At 39.0% G+C, this 24,377-nt stretch overlaps 1 protein-coding gene across 4 annotated transcripts in view; it reads left to right on the forward strand.

The window, feature by feature from the left end:
• The first annotated feature begins 1,469 nt into the window (after positions 1-1,469).
• Positions 1,470-24,377, forward strand: part of ZNF410 (zinc finger protein 410) — a 49,637-nt gene continuing 26,729 nt past the window's right edge. For all 4 annotated transcript variants that reach the window (XR_006203948.1, XM_042943737.1, XM_042943738.1 and 1 more), the window contains exons 1-5: positions 1,470-1,576; positions 14,142-14,324; positions 15,293-15,428; positions 19,577-19,795; positions 20,980-21,171. Coding sequence is in view for 3 of the 4 variants with exons in the window: in XM_042943737.1 (XP_042799671.1) it covers positions 14,292-14,324; positions 15,293-15,428; positions 19,577-19,795; positions 20,980-21,171 (580 nt within the window). In the remaining variant the exon portion in view is untranslated. The remainder of the gene's footprint in view (positions 1,577-14,141; positions 14,325-15,292; positions 15,429-19,576; positions 19,796-20,979; positions 21,172-24,377) is intronic.

Consider the following 24,377-nt stretch of genomic DNA (forward strand, 5'->3'; position numbering starts at 1 on the left):
AGGTCGATGGAGACAGTAGTTTACTAGAGGATGATCTATTTGTGTTTTGCTAAATAATTTACTGTATAGTCTAAAAACTCATATATTGACGGAAGCAAGTTTGTTTTAGGTTAGCAGGCACACACTGTCACATAGTGTAAAGATTCCGAGGGCAAATAGATATAAACATCACTTGAAGTTTTAGGTGATTAGAAAGATTAAGACAACAAAGACAGTTTTAGCAAATGACAGGACTTAAAATGACAGAACTGACTGAACAAATTAACAAACGGTTCTGAACACGAGTTTCAAGATCTATTAATGAACCTCTAAATAAGAGGGTTTGTTTCATTAATTTAATCAACCATTTGCAACAATAAAATCGAGGATATTTTTCTAAGTGTTGTGCTGGTTTATGGTCACCTGTTTACACCCTGCAATATACTTTTGTCTATAACATTTGTAGAAAGTGGATTGAAATTTTGTTAGTAATCAATCACTCCAGTTGACCTCAGTGTTCTCTTTCTTGTTTTATATACCTTTCCTGGACCGTTTCATCTCCAGAAAGGTCTGTATGTCGATAACTCCCAAATCTACACCTCTATTTCTGACCTTTTACTTGAGCTGGGGACCTCCAAGTAAAACATCCTTTTGACATCTGGGATAAACTCTGTTTATCTAAAGTGGAATTACCTTTCTCTTACATGTTTCTACTTTGTTTTTAAATCACCATAGTTTGTGCACCCAAACTACTACTCTCTCACCCGTTCAGATACCTGTTATGAAATCAAGGCTTGTGTTTAACCTTGAGAATACCCTTCTTAGAGAACTCCTTTAATTCCCACTGCCACGATCTTGAGTTCCTCGTCCTTTGGCACACAGCAAGTATTCAAAAATTAATAATTTGAAAGTCTGTCAACCCCATTAAGCTCTAACACGTGGTGGCATCCAGCCTGGAACTCAAGTGTTCTAGTCCGCGGTGTAGATATCCGAGAGCTCTTTCCATCCCAATATAGGGAACGCAGACTCTGGAGAATTCATATTACAAAAAAAGTTATACACCTGAGTCTCAATTCTTACCCCGTCCCGTATGCAATGCAGAATCTGATTCTGCAAGTTCCCTTCTCAGTCAGTGAAGCTTTGAGATCCTCTTCACTGATAAATGTTTAAGTAGGGCTCTCTTCCTCGCTTGCCTCCGTCGTAACTAGTTCTGATCTCAGCTGACAGGAAAAACTACCCCTTCTGTTGCTGCAAGGAAGCAGTGACGTCACGGCTGGCACGAACTGACCCCATTTCTCGGGTTTCGTAGACCACTGGGCCCCAATGTCGGGAATGAATAGGAAGCGAGAGACTTCCTGGCGTCCGGGGGCTCAGCCCGGCGCGGACAGCTCGGCCCCAGCCCTCCATCAACGCCTTGGGGGGACCCCCACGCGGGGCGGCGGCTGTCCAGCCTGGGGCGGCGAGTGGGTGTGAGCCTTGGGGGCCGGCCAAACTTCCTGTCCCGCGCTGCCGCTGCTTCCGGCGGGAGCCGGAAGACGCTGTGTGTGGACGGAATTCGGGACCGACTGACGGCTAGCAGGCTGCCCGGGACGGGGAGGTGAGCTCCGGGCTGGGCCAGGCCACAGCCGCACAGCTAGATGGTCGCCGAGAGGGAGGGAGCCAGTACCGGTCCCTCGGGGCCTCGGGCCGAGTTCGACTCAGGAGAGGACGGGGAAACCGCCCCCCCCCCCCCTTGGGCACCCCTCCCTTATCTGGCGGGCTCGGGAGCGGCCGGTCTGAAGCCCTACGGCTTCGGCCCTTCCCCTCGAGGCGTTTTGGGGCCGGTGTTTCGGCTCATTTGCTTGGTTTTGGGGGCCGGGGCTTGGGAACAAGACGGTCCTGAGAAAGCTAGAGTCAGCGAGTCCCTAGGGCGGGGGCTCCTGGACTGCACCCGCAGTCGAGCCCTGCCCGCGGGCTTCGGGGCCTTACACTAAGGCCGTTGCGGTGGGGCAAAGAGGATGCCGAGGAGACTCTGCCTTCGGTATTTCAGCCCAGAGCTACCCCTTCTTTCATACGTCCACTTACTTTCTGGGTCTAGAAGAAGGAAGGCTGCCGGCTCTGAGGGGCTTTGGCTGCTAGCTTCTCCTTCGCCTGTCATTTCAAGGCGAGGCTGTGGGCTGTGGGTGTTTACAGCCTTGTAGGCATTCCAAGGTTCAATTTCTCCTCCGACGTTTCTTCAGAGAAAAGAATGCAGTTCGGCCGTTAAAGTTTATCCCACTTGCTCATGAGGCTTTGAAATGCATTTAGGCACCATTTGGAAGTTAAACATTACTAACTTGGGACTTAAGAATTTGTACTTCTTCACTTTGGCGCATGGGTCAATGCAACATATTTGCGAAGTGAATAGAAGAAACATTTCTGAAATAAAGCCGGTGGCATTTTGTTGTTAGGGAGTGAGAAATTTCACCTGTTTTATCTTACTTAGTGTGGACAGAGTAAAGTCAGCTAAACAGAAGATTTAGGTTCTAATTTTTAAAAATTCTGCATTTAAGTAGATGTCTGGTTTTTGGCAAGTTACTTAATCTCTACCTTTTCCCCCCCTTCTTTGTAAATGAAGAGGCTTACCTATTTATTCAGCGGGTATTTCCTGAATGCTTAGTTTGTGCAAAGCATAATGCTAAGTTAATGAGAGTAGAATGAGTAAGTTCAACCACTTTAACCAATGAGAAAGTTATACATGTAGACACCTAACAGCCTAGACAGGATAGAATCATTGCTAAAATGAGGTGAAATAGCATGTTGTGACAACACTATGGAAAGGACAGATTTGTTTTCACTGGAGGAAAAGGATCAGAGTCTTAGTGGAGGATGGCATTTGAGTTGGATATTAAAATCTGGAAAGGAGGGGCTCCTGGGTGGCTCAGTCGGTTAAGCGTCAAGCTCTTGATTTTGACTCAGGTCATGATCTCACTGTTCGAGGCATGGAGCCCCGTGTTAAGCTCTGTGCTGTCAGCGGGAAGCCTGCTTGGGATTCTCTCTCCACTGTCTCTGCCCCTTCCCACTGCTGACACTGTCTCTCTCAAAATAAATAAATAAGCATTTTAAAAAATGAAAAAAAAAAAGTCTGGAAAGGATTTCAAAAAATCACAGCTGGATAGTGCTTATTATTGGTTGAAGAACTATTCTAAGCAAAGATGTGGAGCACTGAAATAGGCTGGTGTGTTCATTCAGTAGCCAGTCCATGTGGGTTGGAGTAAAGGGTTAATTGAGGAAGATGGACGTGCTGTAACTGAAACAGTGTTTGAAGATAGATTGTAGGATATTTGAAATGCCATAGTTAGGGATTTGACTAATATTCTGAGGCACTGAATTTTGAGTGAGTGAAGTAACAAGCATTTCTGTGTTTTGGAAAGATAATTTGAGTGGCTGCATAAAAAGATGGATTGAAGAAGGGAATTTTGGGGCACCTAAACTACTCAGTTGGTTGACTCTTGGTTTTGGCTCAGGTCATGAGATGGTTGGTGGGAGTGAGTCCCACTGCTTGGGATTCTCTCTGTGTCGCTCCCCTGCTTGCTTTCTCTCTCTCTCTCTCTCTCTCTCTCTCTCAAAAATAAATAAATAAACTTAAAAAAGGGAGGGGGGGAATTTTTAGGGAAGGATGACCAGTTAGTAGTTTCTTTTAATAGTGTAGTTGAAAGATAATGAGGCCTAAACAGGGCATTCCAGGGGGAATAAATTTGGGGGAATTAGAACTACTGGGGTTATTTAAATATTGAAGATGAGAGACATTGTTAAAGACCTAGAATTTATGGCTGAGTGGGAAGAGGATTGGGCAATAATTGAAATGGATAATACAGGAAGAAGAACAGGTTTGGTGGTAGAGATGATTATCTGGATTGTGAACATTGTTAGGTTTGAGGTGGATATCTGTGTGGAGATACCCAGCAAGCAGTTAGAAATGAAAATTTGGAGTTGAGGAGAGAGGTCAGGAATAGAGGCAAATATTTTGGTATTATATCCAGGCCATTCATTCATTTATTCAGTGCCTACTAGGTGCTTGCAGGGAAGTTTGTATAGAAGCCCTTTAATCTCATAGTAGAGACAGCCTTGGAGTTTCACAGTATCAGAAATGACTCTTGGAGACCTAAATTCCTTATGAATTACATAAAGTACTTTGCCTGGCACTGTGCTAGGTAGTGGAATGTAAAGTTACAAACAAGACAGACTAGTTCCTGCCCTTGTTTATGGAGCTTACAATTTAGGGGAGTAACCAGACCAAAAAAAAAAAAAAAAAAAAAAAAAAAAAAAAAAGGAATATTATATAAAAACAAAGGAATTAGAAATAGTAGAGATAGAGAACAAAGGTGGAAGTGTGGGGAATCTTCTTTGGATAAGGTGACCAGGCCAAGCCTTTGTAAATGAGTTGATGGTTAAACAGAGCCCAGAAAAGTGAAAAAGAGGTAACTAATGGAGAGGGAGGTAAAAGCATTCCAAGGCAGAGGATAAGACGTGTGCACATCCCTAACATCAGAAAGAGCTTAATGTGTTGAAGGAACTAAGGTGGCTGGAGCTTGGAGAGCAAGTAAGGGAGAGTGACTCTGGAGTGTGGTTGGAGGAACAGGAATGGATCACATAGGTTCTTACATGCCAGGATAAGGAGTTTAAATTTTATGTAGGTGCATTGGGAAGCCGCGTAAAGAGTTGCAAGCAGGTGAGTGATATAACAGGAATCATTTTAATTTTTTTTTAACATTTTTATTTATTTTTGAGAGACAAGAGAGAGACGATTGTGAGCAGGGGAGGGGCAGAGAGAGAGAGAGACACACACAGAATCTGAAGCAGGCTCCAGGCTCTGAGCTGTCAGCACAGAGCCTGACTCGGGGCCTAAACCCACCCACCAACCATGAGATCATGACCTGAGCCAAAGTCGGATGCTTAACTGACTGAGCCACCCAGGTGCCCCTAAAAAGATATTTACTACTGGAAAGAGAATGGAATGGAAGGTAGGCAAGAGTAGAAGCAGGGAGACGAGTTAGGTGGCACTAACTGTAGTTTAGGGCAAGTGTTAATGGTGGCCTGAAATAGGGTGGTGGATAGAAGTAGGTGGATTTGTTATCTTAATGGGACTTGCAGCTGGACTGGATATTGGGAGCAAAAGAAAGAAAGTAATAAAAATGATTCCTAAATGGGGTGCATGGTGGTCCTGTCTTAAGTGGAGGATTGTGGTGAGTGGGGCTGGCAGGGCATGATGGAAAACAGGCTTGAGAGAGAATTAATTTTAGACACATTAGAGATACCAAGTTTCAAACATTAAGTACAGATACCAAGTAAGCAATTGTATATGCAGGTCTGCAGCTCAGGGACGTATCTGGGCTATAAATAAAAATTTTGGTGATGAGCACGCAGTGTTGTATTGAAGTGTTGAATTACTGTATTGTGTACCTGAAACTAATATTATGCTGTATGTTAACTAATTGGAGTTTAAATAAAAACTTTAAAAAATTTTGGAGACTATCATTTAAAGCCATGAACTTATGCTAAGAGGAGAGTGTAGCAAGAGAAGAGGTCCTGAATACTATCCTGAGGAATATTAGTATTTAGAGGCTGCATGCAGGAAGAGTATAGAAGTTACCAAAGGAGGGACGCCTGGATGGCTCAGTCAGTTAAGCATTCAATTTTGGATCAGGTCATGATCTCAGTGAGCTTGAAGACCTACATCGGGCTTTGTACTGACAGTGCAGAACCTGCTTGGGATTCTCTCTCTGTCTCTCTCTCTCTCCCACCCTCCCTCCCTCCCTCCGTCTCTCTCTTTCTTGCTCTTTCTCTCAAAGGAAAAAAAAAAAAAGTCACCAAAGGAAACTGGAGGAATTGCAATGACAATAAGAGTAAAATGAGGAACACGTATCTTTGAAGCAAAGACAGTGTTTGAGGAAGGAGACAGTGCTTCTAAGGGATAATACCAGTTATGGCTCTGATTGCTTCAGAAGTAACCAGTTTGCTTCAGAAGAGGAATTTATAACAAGGATGTGGGCAGCTCATAGGATCAAAGGAAATGATGAAGGCCTTGGCGTCATAAAGGACAGGAATCTGAGCAGCCCCAGGGGAGGCTGCTAGCTGCATTACCGGAATGAATGGGCTGCTGCAGCAGTTTTCAGCCCTTTGTTACTTCTTTTAGAATTCACGTTCTGAGGAAAAGTGGCTGATTTGTTCAGTGCAGGTCAAGTGTCCAACAGTTGGTCAGTGAAGGAAAGAACACCTTAATCTGCAGTCTCACCAAAGGTGTATCCAATGGGGGAGGAGTACATCCCCACACTAATGTAGATCCTGTCACCTAAGCAGGGGAAATGAATGTAGGACAATTAAAAACAATAGTTGTTCACTGCAAAGGTCAAATAAGATTAGGACTGCAGAATGTCCATTGGATTTGAAAACATGAAGATCTTTGGTACCCTTTACAAGAGAAGTTTTGGTGAAGTCTTGGGATTGAATAGTGACTGGAGATGAGAAAGTGGAGACAAGTCTTTTGATAAATTTGGCTCTGAAGGTTTGCAGAGAAAGGGGGAAGTCACTAGAATAAAAATGAGAGCTGTGGAATAGAACACCTCAGCAGATCCTGGGAAGGAAAAGGGAAGGCCCCGGATAAATCCTGTATTGCTAAGATTCATTCTGGCTTCACACTTCTATGTTCCAATTTTTTTTTTCATTAGTACCTGTTACCACTTAACTATTAGAATTTAATCAACTTGCATAATATACTAGATATGAATATAAGAAGTTACCTGGCTTTTCTTTTCCTAGGACTACTATCTTATTAATTAATTAATTAATTAATTATTTTGAGAGAGAGAGTGTATGAGCATGAACTAAGGAGAAGGGCAGAGAGAGAGAGAGAGGGAGAGAGAGAGAAAGGCTCTACACTCAGGAGCCCAACGTGGGGCTTGATCCCACCACCCTAGGATCATGACTTGAACCGAAATCAAGAGTTGATGCTTAACTGACTGAGCCACCCAGGCGCCCCTACAACTACCATTTTATACCAAAATTTAAACTACTCTTTTTTAAATTTTAATTTTTGGCCTTTGTAATTCCCTGCCATTAGTAGAATTTTTGGTGTAGTATTTTTCAGCTTTAGTGAAACATCATTTGGGTCTATATCTGTGGTCAGACATAGGTAGAAATGGAGGGAGCCAAGAAGCAGATTGGTGACCAATCGGGAAGAACCATGGTGTTTCTTAATTTCTTCCCTTTTTTTTCTTACCCTTTCCCTCCCTTCTTTCTGAAACTGGGTCAAGGTCAAGGCATTTTCTACCTCCCTCAAATAAGAACAGTACTGATATTCTGGACTTTGTTTTCCTAGGGTAGAATCACATTACTTTTTAGAAGCTGATACAATGATGTTCTGTTTCTTTCTTGAGCAGAGTAGTAAAAGCCCCTGATCATCTTTCCCTTTGGAATGCACTCCCTTCTGTACGGCAGTCAGAACTGAGGCAAGAGACCGGTATCAGTTATGTTCCTCTGTTGCTTGTTTAGTTTATTTTGGCTTAGTTTTTCCTCCCAATATTTCTCTGTGTAGCCTGCATTGATTTTAGGCCATCTCCACCCTCTGGACACAGTGTTACCACTAACTAATTCCTGTCTTGTGTGAGGATTCAAGTAATTTCAGTTTCCCCAAGACTCTTATCAGTGATAATTGATGACTTGTATATTTATAGCAGGTTTATATCTATGGTTTTATGTTTTATGGCTGAGTCTGTGTTTAACATACGTATTTTAGACTTTTGAAGATACTTTATAGTGTTTTTCAATCTGTGGGACATAATCTGTTAAGTAGTTTGTGACATCACTTTAGTGGGTTTTATTTAAAAAAATTCAGAGTCGGGGCGTCTGGGTGGCTCAGTCGGTTGGGCGTCCGACTTCAGCTCAGGTCACGATCTCGCGGTCCGTGAGTTCGAGCCCCGTGTCGGGCTCTGGGCTGATGGCTCAGAGCCTGGAGCCTGCTTCCGATTCTGTGTCTCCCTCTCTCTCTGCCCCTCCCCCGTTCATGCTCTGTCTCTCTCTGTCTCAAAAATAAATAAATGTTAAAAAAGTAAATAAATAAAAATAAAAAAATTCAGAGTGCATGAGATTAACATAGGTTAGTATTGTTTCATGAAAATATGTTATTTGCATCTCAGCATGTGTTTCATTCTCTGAGGTATGATGGAAAATATATCTTACTGTGGGTTGCAGTCAAACACTGCTTTATAGGAAATTTGGGCTCTGTAATAAAGGCAGATTTCTTAACCTTTTATAGAATACAATGCATTCGATAGATTTACTTGTCTCTTAAGCACTTATGCAGAGCTTTGTTTTTGAAGAATTTTGTAAGCGTTTCTGTTGACTGATAGGTAAATAGTCCTAGGTAGATTTGTTTCATCTGTATTTCAGATGAGTTACTTAGGGCCAAGAAGTTGAGTAGCTTGCCTAGGTCTCAACCAAAAAGTCAGAGGCAGAATTTAGATTTTTGCTTTAGAGACCTTGAATTTTTTTTTTTTTTTTTAAATAAACATCTCAGCTTCTTTATTTAACTTGTTTAGCCACTTAGTATTAATGAATAATTTGCTGGATGATGTTGAGTGTACTGTAGAAGAATGCAGTTTATCAGACTTCAGTTCTCAGGATTTGTTTATTTGGCTAAAAACAGAAGGAGAATTGTTTTCAGGATGGTCTAGATCATAGAGATCTCTTTTGTCTTAAATCTGTTTGCTTTTGTTATGAGTTCTCTCATTACCAATTTACAGAAGTTTTCAGGCCTTCCTGTACTTTGCTTTGGTTCATTGCAAAGATGTCTATTGCCTGCATTCCTTTTAACCTTTAAGCTGACTATGGGATAGCATATTAACATATTCTGCTATTATTAACTATTAATATAATAGCAGTGGTAGGGCAGTGGATTTCTAAAAAATATAATTTGTGCTGGACCAAGATTGTTTTCTTTAAGCAGTCTAATGTGCTTTGATGGCCAAAAGGAACAATGCACACAGTAAAATTCAGTTGTTGGCATGGGTAGAGGGAGAAAGGGTCTGACTATTATTTCGTATTTATTAGACTTATCCCTGGGTTTCTGAGATCAGTTTGTTTTGTTGTGAACTCTATCTAGAACCAAGATGCCTTATTTATGACTTGTGAAAAATATGATTTGATGGGCCTATCCTTGGTTTGATGATGGTTAAATGTCATTATCTCCTTTGTTATTTAAAATGGGCTGGATTAGTAATTTTTCCAATATAAAAGGAAATAAGAATATAAATTTTGCCTGTCTACCAGGTAAAGATACAAAATAAAAATGAGCAACTATTAGTGTTCACATTAAAGAATTTGGGAGATGGGTCACCTGTGTGGCTCAGTCAGTTGAGCATCTGACTCTTGATTTTGGCTCAGATCATGATCCCAGGGTTGTGGGTTGAGCCCCCATGACCGGCTCCGTGCTGAGTGTGGAGCCTGCTTGAGATTCTCTATCTCTCTCTCTGACCCTCTCTTATGCTCGTGGGTGCATTCTCTCTCTCTCTCTCTCTCTCTCTCTCTCTCTCTCAAAAACAAATAGTAATAAAAATAAAGAGTTTGGGGTGATGTATGTGACTACTTGGTATTGCATTTCTAGTATCTTAATTAATAGCATAAGGAAGCCTGGGAAGAAATCTCTTTGAGACCCATAATTACCTTGAAAATAGCTTCCTTTTGAGTAAGTGCAGTCCTATTCACTCCCGTGTCATGCAAATTGCATTTAAAGGAAAAACATTGCATTGCACACTATAGTGGCCCCATACTGCCAAATTGTTTTTATTATGATTACATTAAATATACTCAGACATAAAGCTATGTAGTAATTCTTATCCCTCCTACATTGAAGATCCCAGTAGCTCTTTTTTTTTTCAAGTTTTTTTTCTTTTTTTTTTTGAGAGAGAGAGAGAGCGAGCATGAGCAGGGGAGGAGCAGAGATCGTGAAGGAGAGAGAGAGAGAATCCTAAGCAGGTTCCACATCACCAAGGCAGAGCCTGACGCTGCGTTTGTGAGACCATGACCTGAACTGAAACCAAGAGTAGACAAAAACAAGAGTAGATGCTTAACCAGCTGAGCCACCCAGGTGCCCCTATAGATTTATTTTTAATTGATGAATAGTTGACATATAGTGTTAAATTAGTTTCAGGTGTACAACATAGTGATTTGACAGTTTGATACATTACCACAATTTGATAGACTATTCAGTAAGCCTAGTTACCCACCTGCCACCATACAAACTTATTACAATATTAGCAGTCTAATATGTTTTGATGACTCTAAGGAACTGTGTACTTAGTACAGTTTAGGTTGTTACGATTATATCAGTTGTTGCCATGGAGTTAGATCTTTATGAGTAAGTATACAAATGTAAACTACACCATAAAACAAAATTCAAAATACCATTCATATTGTGTGGTAGAGATGTTGTTTTGCTGAAATGAAGTACTTAATGTTGAACTTAATAGCGGAAAGATTTAGCCTTGGATTCGGGAATATATTTCATCGGTTTCTACATTTACCTTTAGTAATACTAATCCAGAGAATATCATACAAGGTAGTATTTATAGTGTCAAGACATTGTTAAGCAGCTTATGATAATGGGATCTCACATTTAACTAAAACTGACTAGAAGTCCTTGAATGACAGTTTTAATGAGGTTTTGTTTGATAACTGTAGAGTTAGAGTTGCCTTGTTCAAATGAAGATAAGATTTGCATTGCAAATGAGAAGATAACACAGAATGGGAAAAGGTTTGTGCAAATCATTTATCTGATAAGGAGCTTATATCTAGAATATATAAAGAACTCTTACAACTCAACAATAAAAAGACCAATCAATTTAAAAAATGAGCCAACAATCTGAGTAAGTATTTCTCCTAAAAAGATGTACAAATGCCCTATAAGCACATGAAGAGATGTGCTATCATTAGCTATCAGGTAATGCAGTTCAGAACCACAATGGGTTACCATTCACACCCATTAAGAGAGCTATAATAATGTGTTGGTGAGGATGTAGAGAAATCCACTGCTGGTGGGATTGTGAAATGGTGCAGACACTTTGGAAGACAGCCTGGTAATTCCTCACAAGGTTAAATAGAGTTGCCATGTGACCTGGCAATTCCACTTCTAGGTATATATCCAAAAGAGTAAAAATACATGTCCACACAAAAACTTGTACATCAATGTTCATGACAGCTTTATTCATAATAGCCAAATTGTAGAAATAACCCAATGTCCATTAACTGTTACTTGGATAAATAAAATGTGTGTAGAATATTACTTGACAATAAAAAGAAATGCTGATACATGCTACAACAGGGAGGAACCTTGGAATCATTATGCTAAGTGATAGCAGCCAAGCACAAAATATCACATGTATAAATCCATTTATATGAAATGTCCAGAATAGGCAAATCCATACAGACAGAAATAGAGTAGTGGTTGCCTAGGCCTGGTCAGGGGAAGGTTTGGAAGGAAATGAGGATTGATTGCTAATGGGTACAAGAGTTTCTTTTTGGGGGTGATAAAGTTGTTATAAAATTGATTTTGTGGGGCACCTGGATGGTTCAATTGATAAGCGTCCAAATTCAGCTTAAGTTATGATCTTGTGGTTCGTGAGTTTGAGCCCTGCGTGGGGCTCTGTGCTGCTGACGACTCAGAGCCTGGAGCCTGCTTCGGATTCTGTGTCTCCTTCTCTCTCTGCCTCTCCCCTGCTCATACTCTGTCTCTTTCTCTCTCTCAAAAGTAAGTAAACAGTAAAAACATTTTAAAAATTGATTGTGGTTGTAGTTGCACAACTCTGTGAATATACTAAAAACAATTTAACCAAACTCTTTAAATGAGTGAATCGTATGGTATATAAATTATACCTCAGTGAAACTGTTACTTAAAGACTTACATTGTAGTTTTTGAAACCTGTTAAATGGATGATGGGAATTAAGAATAGAAACAGATTTAATTGCATATTTGCCATCACACTTTCAGCTAATAAACATAGCAGGTTGCTGTGTTAAAGATGAGATTCACACAGTACACTTGATTTGGTACTGAGTGCTCTAGTACAGATTCTTTTGAGGTCAGCCTGCCTGTTCTATGCTACTAGTCTGTCTTTAGTTCACAGTGTATGTACAAACCACAAACTTGGGCACCAAACTTAGGCAGAACTCAATTATATATACCCTTTTGTTCTAGAAAATGCTTATGTTAATTTTTTTTAAAGATTATCACTGAAATGAGGGGCACCTGGGTGGCTCAGTCAGTTATGCATCTGACTCTTGGTTTTGGCTCAGGTCATGATCTCACAGTTCTTGAGAAAGAGCCTGGCATCAAGCCCTTCCTTGGGCTCTGAGCTGACAGCACAGAGCCTGCTTGGGATTCTCTCTCTCCCTTTCTCTGCCCCTCCCCTGCTCACATGCACACGTTCTCTCTCTCTCTCTCTCTCTCTGTCTCAAAATAAAACAGAAAGATCATCACTAAAATGAAGACACTAAAATAAAAAGATATCATGGATAGCCATGGACCCTTGAGAAATGGTGATCTAGAGGTGGCTCTTAAACTAGAAGAGAGGTGGTAGCTTCCCTCTTTAAATTGTTATTACAGCTTTGCCAAACTATCTAAGATCTAGTATATGATTTTTCTCTTGTTCAGTGCACATATTCATGAACTTCATTTTTTTTTTCCATTTCTCTTTAGGTAAGGGTACTAGAAATGCAGCTAGCACCATTCTTTTCTAAGAACCTTAACAAATATAAAGGAGAGTGAATAGTTGTCTAGTTTCCTAGAGATTTTACAATCCTGTAAACTCAAAGTTGGAGGAACCTTAAGGATAACTTAAACAAACATTTGGTAATTTCTTGGCTTCTTGAGATGAGCTGGAATTGGGGAAGAGGAATTCTTAAATCCTGGTGTTCCAAGATCAGATGTAGATAGATGTAATCACCATTCATGCCAACCTGCTCTGTAGGTGTGAGTTCTGGTTCTGCAACTTAATAACTTAAGTGATGTACTGAGCCTTGGTTCCTTCTTCTGTGAAAAAGAGAGATGGATAAATCACATTGAACTATTTTGTATAGTCATTGCATAAGAAAAAACACATGTGAAAGGAAAAGTCAGGAATTTATGATACTTGGTTTTATGTGGGGAACTTAAATAAAAGGACACTTTCACTTACATCTTATGAATTATTTTTTTACGATGAAAATGAGGATTTCTGGAAGCTAGCAAGGGGGAGAGGAAGGAACCAAAAGGGCAATGAACAGAAATGAAAATTTATTCAGGTACTTCTATATGTTCTTTTTGTAGAGTAAGTCTGCCTTTTGTAACTTTCTAGTCAACCTTGGTATTCATTGAAAATTCCCATCCTGGGTACATTTTACGCTGTATGGTTAGTTTGTATATAGCAGTGTTCCCAATTTTAGCAACAATTGTACAAAATAAAGTGGACTCATTTGTCAAAATTCTGAAAAAAAATTAAGCTATAAGAAAGTAAGAATTTTAATTATGGGGGAAAACAGCTGCATCGGGGTCCCAAGGGTACTACTTTTGGGAAACACTGTTCAAATTTTCACTGTGTAACTACTTTTAGAAAGATGGGGAAATTGAGAAAAGAAAAATAAGTCACACCAGTGTATACCACCTAACATAGCTACTATCATAGTTGTGTAAATTCCCTTTTACCTTCTTAACTAGTTTTAATAATAGCAAGTGTATACTTCTGAATTTTGTTTTTGTAATTTAACATGTCATTAGCATTTTTTGTTGTTGTTGCATTGTTTTCATAACCGTATTTTTAAGTGACAGTGCCATAACCTAATTAACTATTCCCTGAGTGTTGGGTATATATGTCTATTTATATCTTGCTTGCAGTTGTTTGTTATCACAGATGCTAACAAGAAATTCTTTGGGCACATACCTTTTTCCATTTTTAAGAACTTTTCTAAAATAGATATTAGAATTAGGAATTCTCTAAATACAACTTTTAATGGATTTTGACACCTGTTGGGTTTGTTCTATTTAAAACAAGTGTTTGGGCTGAATTAGTTATTTTTTGCTTGTTGTGATTTTTGGATACGTGGAGAAGTGCCTTTATTTAGCTGCATTTTTTCACTACTCTAATTCTCTCTTTCTCTCTCTTATCTTTTTTTAGGCTAAATTGATTATCCACTCAGCACAGCATCTTACAGGAAAAGCATAGCATTTCCTAAAGGAATATGAGCATAGCAGGAAGGTGTCATTGACTCTGAATTAAATTTTTAACCTGTCCCCTCAACAGCTACAGGATTTGGAAGCTGAATCAATGTTATCAGATGAGTTAGAATCCAAACCAGAGGTGAGCCAAGGCAACACTTTTTGTTTATTTATTTATATTTTTTTGTGGGCTATCTTCCAGAGTTCGTCCTTAGTTCAGGAGTCAGCCAACTTTTTCTATAATGAACCAGATAGTAAATATTTAAAGTTTTTGTGGGCTGTATGGTTTTGATTATAACTACTAGTTTGTTATTTTTTCTATCACTAAATACTTTAAAAACTTTGTTTTTACCTATCACTTTTTATATTTATTTAAGTGAGTGTAAGTTGGCATACATCTAGGTAATTGCATAATGACAAAATTTTTATATAGATGGTGTATATGTGTATGTGTATATACATATGTAAATTTTTACTGCCACAACCATTTTTAAATTAATTTTGTATATGTCTGAAAGTGTTTTCTTCCTAAATGTGATTAGATGATTTAAACATTTTTTCTTTTTATTCATTTTTCTCACAGAATTTTAGTGTATCTGTGTTGCATAGTGGAAAGTTCAATGAATTTGGAATCAGGGTACATAAGTTGGAAGACTTACTTCTCCTAAGTAGTCATGTGATCTTAGACAACTTATTTGATGTCTTCAACTTGATTCCTTGTCTTTAAAATACATGTTCAGTCTTAACTGAATTATACTGATGATTAAATGAGCCAGTACTCAAAAAAGTGCTTTGTAAAACGTAATCAGTACAATGCAGTTGACTTCTTAATAGCCTTCATTTAAAAATAAAATTATTTTTGTATTTTCTCTGATAGAAGGTAATAGAGGTTAACTTAATTATATAATTCAGCTTTTCTTTAGAACAGTGCACTTGATAAAAATAACTTTAAATGTTATTTTATATAGTTAATCTAGTTTTTCTATGAATGTGGTTGAGACTAGCAAGCAATGAAGACTTAATTACATTATCAACTTTTGGTAAATTCAACGGTTTAGATTCATTCCTAACAACTTGTATTTTTCAATATTGTCTCCCCCACACCCTCAGCTCCTGGTACAGTTCGTTCAGAATACATCCATCCCATTGGGACAGGGGCTAGTAGAATCAGAAGCTAAAGACATTACTTGCTTGTCCCTCCTTCCGGTGACTGAGGCCTCAGAATGCAGTCGGCTAATGTTACCAGGTAAAAATTAAGATCACAAGAAATAAGATAAGCAAGTCTTAAGAGCTTAGCCTGCTCTGTGATACTGGTGAGATGAGATAACTGACTGGTAGCAACTGTAAAAATTAGGAATCATGGAGAATAAGCAACCACGGAAGTCACAAGTGCATTGGTAATTTAAGCTATAGTAATGGATAGGATCATTCATAGAATGTGAGAGTGAGAAGAAAAGATCAAGGTGGAATTCCCTATTCAAGGTACAGGGTATAAAGCAGGAGAGCCTGCTGTAAAGCAGGAGAATCAATGTGTCAGATGCTTCTGAGAAGCCCATGAGATAGGGACTATCCCAATGAGATAGGGCCAACAAGGCCATTGTTGACCTTGGCAGGACCTGCTCCATGGAAAGAGAGTGGAAAGCCAGGCTGGCTGCAGTGGGTTGAGGTATCAGTGCAAGCTAAGTGTAGTTGAGGAAGTAACTACACTTTCTAAAGGCTCTCTTGCTAGGGGAGGAAAAAAGAAGGAGAGAAAGTAGATGGCAGAATTCTTTTTTAAGGTCTGAAATATTTGAAGATGGTTTTATGCTAAGAGGAAAGAGCCAGTTAGAGCAGAAAGAATGGATAATTAGTGGGGAGTCTCTAGGAGAGGTAGGAGGAGGCAGAATGCTGATCATGGGTAGTGAGATTAATTTTGGATGGGGAAAAGGAGATCCTATCACTTGACTATTAGAAGAACATTATTTTTGGATGCAGTGAATTCTTTATTTTCTGGAAATTGAAATGTTTAAAATTTGGAATGCTGTAAAATCTTGGTTTGTGAGCATAATTTGTTCTGGAAACATGCTTGTAATCCAAAGCACTTATATATCAAAGTGAATTTCCCCATAAGAAATAATGGGAACTCAGATGATTCATTCCACAACCCAAAAATATTCATATAAAAATGATTATAATACTGTAATATAATACAAAATAATAAAGAAAATACAAAATATAAAGAAAACTAAAGTAACCTGCACTTACCTTTGAAAGCCTTCGTGGCTGGCGTGAGGGAGACGAGAGAGGAGGGTTATTATGTATGATGACTTTCATTATCACTAATGGAATCACTGCTATCTATTGGCTCAATGGAGTCTTTTTCTTTTTCCTCAACTTTAAGAAGGAACCTATCCAATGACCTAGAATTGAAGCAAAACATTCTTAAGCTTACTTGTGGATGGAAAAGCAAAGGACTGACTGTCCATAGGTGCTTTGAAGTGACAAAAAATACACTAGTGCTAGCTGTGGTCACCTTCCAATGTTCTGAAAAGTCACTGATTTCTGACAAACACCATGGCCTGAGACCAAGCATGTGAGCATGGGAGGCCATCACCCACCCACAATCCCACAGTGAGCAAGTGAACGAGAAAGAGAGAGAGAGAAGAACCACTGGCTTAGTTGTGATCACGTGACGTTCGGTGTCACATATTACTCATATTGCAAGACATTGTTCATTTATCAAGTTAAAATTTATTAGAAATGTTTGCTTGTCTCGCAGAATACTCACAGAACAAGTTACTCACAACGTATTGATATTAAATCAGGGGACAGTCACCTATTGGTGATTAGTGATAACTTGTATGTTACAAAGTCTTCTGGTTACTATCCTCTAGTGGTATTCTTTTTTGATTTTTTGATTTGACTTTAAAATCTTTTTCAATGTTTAAAGATTCAAGAATGATAGATATATTCAACCAACCAATGTTGACTTAAGGTTTCCATATCTAGCTGGCTCCTAGCTTTCCCATATCTTCTATCATTCAGCTCCTGTTTTTCGACTGGTATGTAGGAGTTTTTCCAAATCCTTGTGGGTTTTCAATATGTGTAAATTTCCATGTGCTAATAAATTTTGATCTTCATTAGGCATAAAAAAATTTTTTCTCTCCTAATTTAAATTTGTTGAATATTTTAACAATAATGAAGTGAAAAGAGGAACAAAAGCATCTACATTAACTTTTAGTTTTAATTCTGATTAAAAATATTTTATTTATTTTATTTTTTTTAAGTTTTTGTTTAATGGGGCACCTGGGTGGCTCAGTTGGTTAAGTGTCCCACTCCCGATTTTGGCTCAGGTCATGATCTTGTGGTTCGTGGGTTCAAGCCCTGTGTTGGGCTCTATGCTTGCAGTGTGGAATCTGCTTGGGATTCTCTCTGTCTCTGTATCTCTGCTCTTCCTCTGGTCATGCTCTCTTTCTCTTTCAAAATAAATAAAACTTTAAAAATTTTTTAAAGTTTTTATTTATGGATTCATTTAAGTAATCTCTACACCCAACGTGGGGCTCGAACTACAACCCTGAGATCATTAGTCATGTGTTCTTCAGACTCAGCCAGCCAGGCACCCTGATTAAAAATATTTTAGATAACCAGGGCGCCTGGGTGGCGAAGTCGGTTAAGTGTCTGACTTCGGCTCAGGTCTGATATCACCATTTGTTAGTTTGAGCCCCGCATCAGGCTCTGTGCTGACAGCTCAGAGCATGGAGCCTGCTTTGGATTCTGTGCCTCTCTGTCTGACCCTCCCCCACTTGCACTCTGTGTCTCTCTCTCTTAAAAATAAATAAACATTAAAAAATAAAAATATTTTAGATAACCAATTATCAATAATAATAAATGAAAATCTATGTACTTACCTCCTAGTTCATGAAACATAATATTACAAACACAAACATACCTGCACATACCTCCCTAACCTTATTCCCCTCCATCTTAAATATATGTGTATCATTCCATGAATGATATGTATGTTTTCTTTTTAGTTGGGATATGTCATAGATACAGAAAAATATAAAACCATATGCTTAAGCATTTTGAAGAATTATTATAAAGAAGATACCTACCACCCAATCAAGAAGTAGAACCTTGCCAGCTACCAGGCCCTCCTTGGGTTCTTCCCTCGTAAAGACAACCTCCGTGTTTCAATAGGTCACCACTATCCTCAATATTTTGACCATTATTTGTTTTCCAAGTTCAGCCATCCAAGTCTAAGCAATGCAGTTTAATCTTAGGTGTTTTCAGACTTTAAATGAATGAAACTGTACGTTGTTATACCTTTTTTCCGTTAACTGTAGTTGTGAGATTAATCTTTGTCTGTATAGCTGTGGTTTGTTTGGTTTGTTGTTTAGTTTGTTGTTTGTGGTTTGTTTGCTGTATAGTGTTTTGTTATGTGAGTGTAACCACAACTTCTTTATCCATAACACTGTTGATGTATATTTAGTTATTTTCCAGCGTTGTACTATGACAAACAGTGCTGCTATGAACTTAAAATTTTGTGTGTGTGTATGGTAACATATACGTAACTTAAGATTTACCATTTAAACCAGTTACCCATTTTAACCACTTAAATCTACCATTTAACCAGTTCTGTGGCACATTCATATTGTGCTACTTCATTAGGTTTTGAAATGGCAACACCATCCCTAGGCTTCCACTTTCATTCCTATAATCTTATTTGTTATCTCCTTTAAAAAAAAGGAAAAAAAATTACCTGCCTTTTATAAAGATGAATGAAACCCCTGAAGACATTGGATGCTTTGTCACTGTAGTGCAGTTGCTCGTTTCATTGCAGCCAAAACCTTTGGAAATTCATCCCTGCCCTTAGAATAAAGTTCTAGAGAGCAGGTCTTCTGAATTACTTCTTTACATTTCAGTGTAAATCTAGAAGTATAATAAAACATATTGGCGATTCTATAAAATTTCAATTATTTCTCAGGCTGTGTTTTTTTCCCCTAATGACTCAACAGAGCTGTCACATACATGCTATAAAAATTAAAGGGAGGGACTTCTTCCCAAGAAAAATAAAAATTTAGATGCTATTCTTGAGTTAGTATTCATTGTATAACTATATTTTTCAAGGGAAAAGTGCTAATTTCTGACCTCAAAGACAAACGTTTGTAATGTCCAAACGTGGATGGTTGGTTGATAGTTACTGCCGAGTGTCAGACAAGTCTATCCTTCACATTTCAGCTGACTCCCTTTAAAACTTAAAGTTATCTCTTTGTTCTTTCTTGAGGCAAATTTTGTATTTGTAAAATAAAAATGCTGCTGCATAAGGGATGTTCTAAGGGTATTAGAGGCTACGTTTGGTGAGCTCCTTGGAGATAGGTGCTACGTAAAGCCATGGTATTTTCCCTTTGCTAGATGATACTCCAAGTCATACAAACTCCTCCAAGGAGGTCCCTTCCTCGGCCGTGTTGAGAAGCCTTCAGGTGAATGTGGGTCCAGACGGAGAAGAGACGAGGGCTCAGACTGTACAGAAGTCCCCGGAGTTTTTGTCCACTCCAGAGTCTCCTAGCTTGTTGCAAGATCTACAGCCAAGTGATAGCACTTCTTTTATTCTTCTTAACCTAACAAGAGCAGGTATCCTTTATCCTTTTCTGAACTGTGCTAATGCTTAAGGAAAAAAACTGGGGGTGGGGCATATTTAATTCAGTCATACTTAAAAGAAGCCTTATTATTTTAGAGAATTGGTATAGTCTGGTGATCAGTAGAATGTGTAGAGGGAGAAGGCAGACTCTAGGATGACTCAGAAGTTTCTTGTTTGGGAAATTCGGTTGTGCCATTCAGCAAGATAACCCAAGAACAGAGTTGTGGGGAGGATGATTAGTTCCAGTTGTGCTTGTTGATGTTGGGATCAGAGGGACATTCATGAGGAGGTGTCCTTTAGAGAGTTAGAAACAGGAATCTAAAGTTCTAGAATTGTCTTGTGTGAAATAAGTTGTTTTGGTGCTTATCAGCATTCAGGAAATATATGAAACAACGAACATGGATTCTTTGATTCAGGAGCATGAACAGAAAAGATGGCAAATCTGGGATCCCGAAAAAAAAAACAAAACACAACACTTAAAAGGGTAACAGAAGAATGGGAAGAAGTTGCTAGAGAGGGATAAAGAAAACAGAAGGAGAGTGGTGTGGGAGAAGCCAAGAGAGGGAGAAGTCTTAAAGAAGAAAGGTAGTACAAATACCACAGGATGGGATAGTGAGACGAGGGCTGGGAAGTGTGTGTATCTGGTGACCTCTGCAAGAGCACTTGTTATTGAGGTGGTGGAGGTATGGAGGCCAGGGTTAGAGGTGGGGAGTGGATAACAGATGAGAAAGTGGATGCAAAAGTTAGAAGTTACACTTGTTTAGGAAACTTGACAGTGAGACAGTGAATAGCTACAGAAGTACTTGGGATTTTTTCTTCTTGTTAAAATAAAAATGGGCGAGACAGATTTAAAGGCTATAAAGGGAGATTGTAACATGGCCAGTAGGGAGGAATGGCTCGCAGATGGTCGAGAGGAGATAACTGAAGGATAGGGTCAGCATACTAGAGGTGAGGGTTAGCTTGTTTGCCAGGGAGGACAGCTTTGCCTCAGAAACAGGAGGAGGTAAGAAAAGCCTGTTGGCTGGGAGTGAAAAGGTGATAAACTAATGTTGTAGGAGAACAGAAGCCTAAGGTGAGAGGTGAAAATCTGGAATAGCTGATTTCAGGACACATGAGGCAGGGCCAATAAAAGGATTACTTGATAGGTATCTTTCACATATCCTCTTTTTTCTTCCAGGTCTGGGCTCTTCAGCTGAGCACTTAGTATTTGTACAAGATGAGGCGGAGGATTCAGGGAATGATTTCCTCTCCAGTGAGAGCACGGATAGTAGTATTCCATGGTTCCTCCGGGTTCAGGAGTTGGCTCATGATAGTTTGATTGCTGCTACTCGCGCACAACTGGCAAAGAATGCAAAAACCAGCAGCAATGGTGAGTCCCCTGTGGTGGGTTTTTTGGTTTTTTTTTCATTTTCAGTATTCTGTGTGCAGATTTTGGTAATGCAATGCCTGTATTTCGCGTTGACCATAATCCAAGTTATTTTATTGGTGAGAGAAGGCTAGAAATGTGTAAATTATCTTATTTTCTATAAAATAACATAACCATGTGCAAAATGTAGTTACGCTAGCATCCTCAGTTGTCAGCTTTAAATAACGTACAGAGCCCTTTTAAAGGGAAAACATTTCCCAGATCTTGATGTTATCTTGAATTGTTTTTATTATAATGTTCCCTATACTTAGAGCTTTTATACCACTACAACATCAAAACAGTTTCACCAATTAATAGACATAAAATTACAAAACCAGTGAAAACAAAGTTAATAGTCAGTGTGGCAGATAATGGTGTTTTGCTGAAACTGAATTGCTACTTGTTGCAATTTAGAAATTTTAGTAACTACCGCTGCGTTTTTTGGCAGGGGAACCAGTTCATCTCATGACCTCTAAATATCCAAACAGGCTGTAGTGCTATTTCTTTTGAGTTCAGCATGCCCGTACTCCTTACTCTGTGCCACTTTTCTCTATCTAGTAATTTTCAAATGTGGTCCTTGAACCATCAGCATCACCTGGAAACTTAGAAATGCAAATTGTCAGGTTCTCGTCCTACTGAATCAGAAACATGCAATCTTTTAGTGAGCCCTCTCTGTGGTTCCAGTGCATGTTAAAACTTGAGAACCAGGACTCTATTTAAAGCACTCCTAAACCAGTGCACAACCTTTGCTTATGCCATAATAGTTTTTGTTTTAGAGCTGCTTCTATATTTCTCTCTAATCTGTGACAATTAAGGTACTACAGCAAATTATTAAGGTGCACACTATCATTATCACAAACCAAACTTAAGCCCTGAAATCTTACATTGGTACCTAGCTATTTAGAGCTCGTGAAGATGATCTAGAATATGCTTATGATTATTTTGTGATTAACATGCAAGTGAAAATTAAAAACTTTCTCATACAGGGGTGCCTGGGTGGCTCAGTCATTTAAGCTTAGGTCATGATCTCCCAGTTCATGAGATAAAGCCCCACGTCGGGTTCTGTGCTGACACTGTAGAACCACCTTGTGATTCTCTCCCTCTCCTCTCTCTGTCCCTCCCCCATGCTTGGTGTGCGCGTGTGTGCGTGCACACGCTCTCTCTCAAAATAACTAAACTTAAAAAAAAAAAAAAAACTTTCTCATAACAGAACTGAAGGATTCCTGAGAATATTTCAGAGTATTCCAGTTTTAGAAACATTAACCTAAATCTTTCCTGTATCGAGAACTCCAGACTACTTTTTTTTTTAAAGTTTTTCTTTAGATTCCAGTTAGTTAACATAGAGTGTAATATTAGTTTCAGGTGTACAGTATAGTGATTCAACACTTTCATATGTCACCCAGTGGTCGTCACAATAAGTGCCCTCCTTAATCCCCATCCCCTGTTTCACCCATCCCCTTACCCATCTCCCCTCTGGTGACCATCAGTTCTCTATAGTTGAGAGTCTGTTTCTTGGTCTGCCTCTCTCTCTTTTTCCTCCCTTTGCTTTTTTGTTTTGTTTTTAAAACTCTGTGAGTGAAATCATACAGTATTTGCCCTTCTCTGACTTATTTCACTTAGCATAGTACTCTTTAGCTGTATCCATGTCATTGCAAAGAGAACTTCAAACTTCTGTTAGGTTCAAAATAATTAGCTCTGCTTTGACTACTGTAGTGCTGCTTAGCTTGGTCCCTTTTACTATTTTGGGGGGCTCTAAAGTTCAGATTCTTCCTGAGATGCTTTTCCTAATCTGTGGATCCCAAAACCTTCAGCATCTCTTTGTTGCATTACGGAAGTAGTGTTGTATGTGCCATTAAGAAGCTGTGTAGGGAGGGAACTTGGGATTTGGAATCTGGAGACCTGGGATCCAGACCTGGTGCTGTCATTAACTAGTTCTCTGCCTGGGGAATTTAAACTCCTTACCTTCAGTTTTCTCTTGTTCAGAACATAGAGATCAAGTAGCTTACCAGATTTGGTTGTTTTAGATATTTAAATAAGATTCTGTCTGGGAAATGCTTTATAATTAACAAAGCATTTTGTGATATTTTCATTACTCTCAAACTATGTTAACTTACTACCCAAACAACTACTTTGTATGCTAAAATATAAAGTCAGCCCAAATATATGACCATCTTCTATTTTGTCAATGAGATGATTTCATAAAACCTTTTTGGGGGGCTAACTTAGATATATAAACCTTTAGGCATGTAGTTAAAATTAAACATTGAAAGTTTAGTTTTTTGAAAATTATATTGTTTGTTTGTTTGTTTGTTTGTTTGTTTATTTATTTATTTATTTATCAAGTTAGCTAACATACAGTGTAGTCTTGGCTTCAGGAGTAGATTCCCGTGATTCATCACTTACATACAACACCCAGTGCTCATCCCAACAATTGCCCTCCTCAATGCCCATCCCCAGCCCATTTTTTTTCCCCAGCCCCCCCAACCCCACCCCCACCCCCACCCCCGTCAACCCTCAGTTTGTTCTTTGTATTTAAGAGTCTTATGGTTTGCCTCCCTCTCTGTTTGTATCTAACTTTTCTTTCCCTTCCCCTATGGTCTTCTGTTAAGTTTCTTAAACTCCATATATGAGTGAAATCCTATGGCGTCTGTCTTTCTCTGGCTTATTTCTCTTAGCATAATACCTTCCAGTTCCATCCATGTTGTTGCAAATGGCAAGATTTCCTTCTTTTTCATTGCTGAGTAGTATTCCATTTAATATATATACCACATCTTTATCTGTTCATCAGTCAATGGACATTTGGGCTCTTTCCATAATTTGGCTACAGTTGGTAGTGCTGCTATAAACATTGGGGTGCATGTGCCCCTGTGAATCAGCACTCCTGTATCCTTTGGATAAATTCCTAGTAGTGTTACTGTTGGGTTATAGGATAATTCCATTTTTAATTTTTTGAGAGACCTCCATACTTTTTTCCAGAGTGGCTGCACCGGTTTATATTCCCACCAACAGCGCGAGAGGATTCCCTTTCTCCACATCCTCACCAACATCTCTTGTTTCCTGACTTGTTAATTTTAGCCACTCTGACCAGTGTGAGGTGATATCTTAATGTGCTTTTGGTTTGTATTTCCTTCATGATGAGCAGTATTGAGCATGTTTTCGTGTGGTTGTTT

This window comes from Panthera leo, chromosome B3 (genome assembly GCF_018350215.1).
Source record: "Panthera leo isolate Ple1 chromosome B3, P.leo_Ple1_pat1.1, whole genome shotgun sequence".
NCBI classification, from domain to species: Eukaryota; Metazoa; Chordata; class Mammalia; order Carnivora; family Felidae; genus Panthera; species Panthera leo.